This window comes from Citrus clementina, unplaced genomic scaffold, assembly GCF_000493195.1.
Source record: "Citrus clementina cultivar Clemenules unplaced genomic scaffold, Citrus_clementina_v1.0 scaffold_4, whole genome shotgun sequence".
Taxonomy (NCBI): Eukaryota; Viridiplantae; Streptophyta; class Magnoliopsida; order Sapindales; family Rutaceae; genus Citrus; species Citrus x clementina.
In genome coordinates, this window is record NW_006262274.1 from 16,222,926 (window position 1) to 16,230,388 (window position 7,463).

Below are 7,463 nucleotides of genomic sequence, written 5' to 3' on the forward strand. Positions count from 1 at the left end.
TTCTCGCCTAAATCTTCTTCAGTTTACCGATTCAACCTCTGATCAAAATGTTGGACTCCTTTGGCGGATTAATTTTGTACTTTCACTACAAATTAATGAGAATATTTTGGTCGGACGAGAAAGTCTTCGATACTTACATAATCCTAAGTTTTGGTCTAACTCTTCTTCAGATTATCGATTAGACCTCTGACCAAAATGATATGCTTCAGGGTTATTTCAATGCACTTCTAATATTATTATTGCGTCTAACAGATATTGTCACGTGTGGAGTTTTATGGAAGACGGTTCACAGTAAAATTGATGGTACGTATACTATTTAATTATCATGGCATCCTAGTCGTTCAACGTCATTGAAAATAATAGATGAAACAAAAATTACAGAGTAGCAAGGATGAATGTAAATGTAAGCAGGAGATATGTTTATGAAATGTTTAGGTGCATAATTAATACATGAAGGAATCCCTTATTTAACAACATCACACAGTTAAGATTCAAACATTAGCTAGCGAAAACCACGAGGCCTTCGTTATATGCGGTGGATTTTGAAGAAACTGGCTTTCACCTTTTCAATTTACGTACGTACCATACTCTCATCAAGCTGATAGATGCAAGGTAGCAGAAAGGCTTTTGCATATCTCACTGGTAGATGCAGCTATCCTGCAATTCAACTGTGCCAAAATATCAAATTCAAGCGACACAAATACATATTCATACGTTGTTTTCATAATTTATATGCGATCGATTATATTGGTGATTGTTCATCAAACCCCGCTCATATGGGTGGGGAGAGGTTTGACTGCCGTTAGGCTAAACAATAATAACAACAATGGGGGTAAAAAAAAATTGGTGATGGAAGATAGAAAGGAACTTACACAAGTTGAAGAGGGGGCTGATCGTCTTGGCGAGCGTACTGGTGATTGGGTTCCAAGAGGTTTACAGGAAGGAAGTTTCGGTCATAGGGCTGTGAAGCCGCGGGCTCGTACACATGCCCTCCTCCTTGCTGCATCATGCTTTCTGATTGCCGTTCTTGTTGTGCTCTCTCATTTTCAGATATCTGCAACAGATATTTAATAACAAATGATTTTCATTTTATGATTAATTGATTAAAGATTGGCTATGTGTGTGTGTGTGTGTGAATTGTGAGGGTGAGAGAGAAGAAATAAAGACCCTTGCTCTCAGGTACATGTTATCATTTTGAAGCTGAATTTCCTGCGCATTTGCAAGAGCCAAAATGTTACATTGTATATTGGAGATCAGAAAGCGTGTAAATTCTGAAGTCACGGCCTCATTGGCAGCAAAGTTACAGCACATGCAAAAGCAAAATGTGCTAAAGAGTAGGAAAGAAAAGTTACCCTCTTCTCCATGAACTCGATTTCAGCTAATAACATTTCGTTCTGTTAGAATCAACAAATGAAATTAAACATGTCAGCGGAAACTATTGAAAGGAATTCAAATGATCATATTAGTGAGACTCAAAACAATATGTCACGATGCCCAACACACACACACACACATTCAATACCTTCTTGGATCTGACTCTGCCGATTCCCTTCTCAAGTCTTGCCTCAAGGTTCTTGAGCTCCTTAAAGTTTAAAGTGCTGAGGGCCTCACCCAGAATGTGCCTGGAGATTATACATATTGTCTATTGGGACCTCCCAAGTACAATCGGATGAATGTACTTTAATATAGGCAATGAAATGTGTTTTACCTGTTCAAATTCTGAATCTCCCGGATTTGTCTTCGTAGTTTTGTGGCTTCTTGCTGGTAAAACTGAGATGTTATACATGGGACAATACTGTTAGAACATCTCTATACCTTCTAGAAAAAGTGAAGGTGGGTGAATTGGAGAATGCATATGCATACATCCACAAGAATATGAGAAAGCTATGATTCCATTATACAATTTTATAGCATCAGACACAGAAGCATTTATATGTGAAAAAAAAAAGAACACATGCAAAAGAGGCAAGAGAAATTCAGAGAGTTGTTTTGGGAATCACTAAATGAGACCTTAGATAAATTCTTCAAAAATCATCTCAATTCTTAATTCTTAAGTGCCAACATCTTAGTCGATATTACTATTTTTTTTTCTCACTTATTTATAGTTTGATTCACACACAATCTCATTTAAAGATCTTCTTTATGTTTACATATTACGGCTTCATTTGTTTTTAACTTTTGAGAGTTCTTCAAGTAAAAGTTAAGCTGCCAAAGTGTTTGATAAACATTTTTAATTTTAATTTGGCAGTATAATTGTTTGTTTTCCACAACTGTCAAATATATATTTATATTCACGTCTATAACTTTTATTTCATATTATTCAAGTAACTGCATCACAAAATCAAAGGAAGTCAAAGTCTTTGATTTAAGGCATTACTAGATAATTGAAATGAAAGAAAAAAAAATTAATTTATTCTGCATAAAATATTGACTTTAATGAAGATTTACAATTTGAGAGCAAAGAGGAGGATGGTGCCTTACAAAAATCGGGTGGGGGCTATTTCAACTTTAGTTTTTTACTTGAAATTTTGAGATGATTTTGAGCCATGCAATTAAAATAATCCGATTTTAGACATTGAAAGTCAAAGTAGCATTTAATGATGACTATTTATGTACTATTTAATTTCTTAAAATCAATAGCTCAAGATTTGTGTCAAAATTTTAAGAAAGAAATTGAAGTTAAAATAACATAACTCCAAAAAGATTCATTAAAATATCAATTTATAGGAGTAAAGCCATGAGCATCAGCATAAGATGGTCTTTGTGGTTCGCAAAGCAATAAATTTAGCATTAGACCCTCTAATGTGCTATTCTAAATATTGTATAACCAAAGTCAAGGGAAACCCTAAACCTAAGTCCTTTACAGCTTCGTTTTTAAATATTGGAGAGGCACAGAAATTGGAAAAGACAGATTTACATATGTACCATAAAGAAAAGCTTAATGCAGTGCTAGAAGAAGAAAATTATTTCAACTTTTTCTTTACCTAAACATTCAATTTAATTTTACTGTACTAATTAAATAGATCTTCACAGACAAGGAACAACCAAATTCTTATACAATTGCAGGAGGGTCTAGGTACAAAATAAGAAATCCAAAATATATGACTTCAGGTATCATTTAACTAATAAAAAATGCTAAGCCTGAGTAGGTTTTGTTACCCTAAAATAGAAAGCCACGAAAGAAAGCTAAAAACAAGCAGTTCTTGTGACCCAAGATGAGCGTTGGAGCACAAAACATTTCTAAATTTCTAATGAAGTAACTAAAAATTTGATATTTATTCCACTTTCAGTTTCTGATGATGTCAAATCAAAAGTATAAATAAACTTTTTTAGTTGCTTTAACATTTGCAAAACCATAAGATTCTTTCAAATTAACAACTTTAAAACTATTTCTTCCAACAACAATGATTAGCTTTTAACTTTACCTGAGTGTTAGCTTCAGTAATAGATCCTGGGTTAGAAGAATCGGCACATGCTTTCTTGTACCTGTCAATTGTTGCTCTGACACTGCAAAAAAAAAGAGGGGGGGGGGGGGGGAGAAACAAATTTATGGTTAGTAAATATAATTATATAATTATCATCTCACTGATAATAAAAGTATGCTAAGCAAGAACTAATAAATCAAGATTTTTTTTTCTTTTATCAAATGAACACTTGCCAACTCATCATAAAATCCATGCATACATACATGAGGCACATTGTAAAGAATCTTTGAGAAATGCCACAAATGCTCCTTAACAAGGGAGAAAGGATAGCAATGAAGTATAAAAGAGAATATATATATTTGAGGCCTTGATTTTTGTGAAATTAAGTATATATATAAAAGAGAAGATCACCATCACTGCTATCCGCCTGTTCAATGTAATGATTCTAATTGTCTCCCAAATCGCTAAAGTTTGACATGTGTGCCTATAAATACTTGGATGTTCTCTTCTACAAGCCAATATTTAAAGATGAGTTCGTGATCCTCTTTCAAAAAGGTTCTCGTCACGGACGAAGTAAGTTGGGGAGGGTTACCGCCTGACCGCATGCAGGATTTATGAAGTCACTCAACCCAGCATAAGGGCTGCCATGCAGGATTTATTAAGTCATGCAGTCCAACATATGGGATGTCATGAAGCGGGGATGGATTATAACAACTAATTGTACCCTTCATTGCCAAGTTAAGACTTGGCCAAAAGCTTAAGTAACTCTAAGATTCTAACCCATCCCAGCTGACAGTTTGCTTAAATACAACATGGACAATGAATTTCTAATACCTGATTGAGTATGGAGATATCATCAGATCATAACCTAAGATGCTGTAAAAATATGCATTCGTCCCATCATTTTATTAACAATGAAGGTAAAAGCAACTTAACATCATTGTAAAATTAATAATTGTTAGGTAAAATTAACTTAGCTTTCAAATTACAGCTGCAATCATAGAAAACTCTAAAGTTGTGGCTTGAAAGCCACAGCTACTAGACAAAAGGATCAAACGAAGCCTAAATAGTTGCTGAGAAGCATTGCATGAGATCATCATCAGAAGATCTCAACCCTTACACTTTAGAAGTATATTTTAATAATTATGCCTTTTTTTTAGTTTTTTCTTGTTTATTTCTTTGCTTTAGGTGTGGAATCGTTAATCAATGTCAAGGAGGCTTGATCATCAAGCTATTACTTTGGTAATATTTACAATGAATTATTATCTTAACAATTTTCAAAAAATTGAACTCAAAGCATATCAATTTACAAAAGATTGACATCAGATATATTAATGTACAACAATAATGTGAAGTACTGTTAGGTTATGAACAAAAACAACTAAATTAAAAGAAAATTTATATTTTTTTTTCATGCTCTTTGGCAGGAAAGGGAGAATGAGAAGCCGGTAAAACAAAATACGAAATCTGAAATCCTATTGACAAGTACTCAAAATGGAACAAACCCGCGACAAGGTGAGAAAGTAGGCTTTGCCAAGTGCAGAATATTTGAAAGCCAATGATTGTGCTATGATGAGAAGGTGGATTCATTTAGTTCTAAGGAGAAAAAGGTACTTAAAATAGAAGTAATCTGAAGGGCATGAGAAAGCATATAACAAACATGACAGAATTTCAATCCCCGGAAAATCCTTGGGACAATTTACTTTTTGCTACATTGTTTTGATTCCAAATTTAAGCATAGGCTGTGGGCTAGGTTTGAAAGTAAAAGGCATGCAACTCCAACAAGAAAAGAAGCAAATGCATGGTAAAGCTATGGCGATGAAAAAACTTGTCTTATAGAGCTCTCTCTATATAATAACTGTGCAATACTCAACTTTAATTAGCTCAAACTATTAAGTTTCGCTCCACCATGTCCATGTTCCAATTAGTACAGTTTCATAGATAGGCATGGCTTATCCAATCTTCCCCACACTTGTGTTGATGCTAATATATATATATATATATATATATATTGTATCACGTAATTCTCAAAGCTGAACCACATGCTATTTAATTTATTTAAAATAAAAAAGTTCATTCTAGTAGCACAGGTATTAAATATCTAGCTTCCACATGTCCGGTGTAAGAAAACAATTACTAACAAAAGAAGATAGATTTATTAGCGCAAAAAGATCAGGTGATGAAAGCTCAACACAGAAAATTGATGAAGAAAGTAATTTCCAAACATTTCAGTTAAAAGGAAAAGGGAGAAAGGATGTAAGATCAAAAAAGAGAAAGAAAAACTCTTCAGATAACTCTGAAAGTAAATATTTTTAGATATTTTAAAGAAATGGTCACGTAGTAGACTAGTGGAAGCGGAGTAATAGAACTTGACAAATGCCGATGCATGATCAGTTTTTCAACATGGAACTTGTGGAGCAAGATTACATAACGCTCTAGTACAGATTATTATACAAAGAGAGGTTTAGATATGATGCTCCAATCCAGATGATTATATAAAGAGAGATTTCGATGCACCCGAAAACAAAAAGGGGTTTATTAATGAAAACAAAGTTACGAAAGTAATAATTTTCTCTGCCTTCTTTGAGTATTTTTTTTCCTTTCATCCACTTCTAATACAAAGATTATTGAAGAAATAGATAGCCCAAATCTAGATATGCCTTTTCAAATAGAGCTTGTATATTCAAGTAGAGTTTTTATTGGTATATCTTTTATAAATATAGTTTTTATTAAAAAATATAAAATTAATTTAATAAGTAAATTTTTAAAGTTATGATATGAAAAAAAATGGATAAGATTTGTGAAAAATTAATGAACATTTTAGACAATTTAACTTTTTAAAAAAACTCTCAAATCTCTACTTCTAAAAGTCCAAAATTTGTGGTTTTTTTTTGTAGAGACAAAATAACTTATTTGATGTCTAAAAGTTCTACTCAAAACACATCTAAATAATAGTAAAAACTTTAATATTTTTAGGACATTTTAGGCACTTATATGGACAACCATACTAAACATGTACTAAACATATTTTAGAGATAAGTCCTCTATGAGATTTATCCTATATCTAAAAAAAGAGATGTTTCTATTCCAGCCACTACATTTGCGGGAAGATTTATTTTTTATTTTTTATTTTTTTTATGTAAGGATGAATTATCAATATAGTCAAACAAAAATATGGGTTCTATAATCAAAAGAAATAAATTTAGTTCATAAAATTCCTGTATTAACTATAAGGATTCCATAAAAATGTAAATTCCTATCCATCTAAATAAACAGATGACTTAAATAATGAGAGAAAAGAAATTAACTATATATCAATAAACATAAACAAGGCTAAAAACATAAAAGAAGAATTTAATAGAATATACCTTAAATACTTAATATGGGTAATTGTTCAGACTTGGAGTAAGAATGTATCATCAATTAATTCATATATAAAGAAACAAGTTTCATGTCATGCATCTATAGACTACCTAATAACGATAAAAGTTTGATTTGGTTTTTGTCCAGACACCAAATGATCAGTCAAGTCAAGAAGAAGAGATCATAGACCGGAGTCACCGGACTAGCCTTTTAACAACACAGAGTATATTATTGTTACCTTAACTTTGTCGAGCCACTGATTGGTTGTCTCTGCCACGTTGGCAGAAGACCCCCCAATATGATTGGCTCAACAATCTTCTTCCTCTTTATACTCATTTTACTTGACTACACAATGGGTAATGTAGTGACCCTAAAGGACCACTAAAATACCCACTCCCCACGATCAGTTAGAAATCCCCAACAACAGGCTTAAAACAATTTCTCTTTCATGCTATTAAAATCAAAATCTTGGTATTAGAAGAACTGAAAAGTATTCGTGTCATTGTGTGTTAATTCTGAATCTACAAAGAGAGAGGAGAGGGGGGGGGGGGGGGGGGGGGGGGGGGGGAAAAAAAAAAAAATTTCGGGGCTTTTTTCAAATTTAAAAAAAAAAAAAAAAAAAAAATTTTTTTATGGCGGAAACCCCCAAAACCGGGATTGTAAAAACCCCCCCCA

The 7,463-nt window shown here is 32.9% G+C and overlaps 1 protein-coding gene across 4 annotated transcripts in view; it reads right to left on the minus strand.

The window, feature by feature from the left end:
• Positions 1 to 347: 347 nt before the first annotated feature.
• The window catches only part of LOC18045453 (agamous-like MADS-box protein AGL5), a 9,843-nt gene continuing 2,727 nt past the window's right edge, over positions 348 to 7,463 (minus strand). For 2 of the 4 annotated variants that reach the window (XM_006437142.2, XM_024185651.1), the window contains exons 3-9: positions 3,426 to 3,507; positions 1,709 to 1,770; positions 1,523 to 1,622; positions 1,353 to 1,394; positions 1,168 to 1,209; positions 873 to 1,054; positions 348 to 657 (exon numbers count right to left, since the gene is read on the minus strand). In XM_006437142.2, coding sequence (XP_006437205.2) covers positions 594 to 657; positions 873 to 1,054; positions 1,168 to 1,209; positions 1,353 to 1,394; positions 1,523 to 1,622; positions 1,709 to 1,770; positions 3,426 to 3,507 — 574 coding nt within the window. In that variant the 3' untranslated portion in view covers positions 348 to 593. Of the gene's footprint in view, positions 669 to 868; positions 1,055 to 1,167; positions 1,210 to 1,352; positions 1,395 to 1,522; positions 1,623 to 1,708; positions 1,771 to 3,425; positions 3,508 to 7,463 lie in introns of those variants that run through there. The other 2 variants (XM_024185652.1, XM_024185653.1) reach the window with 2 other exon arrangements.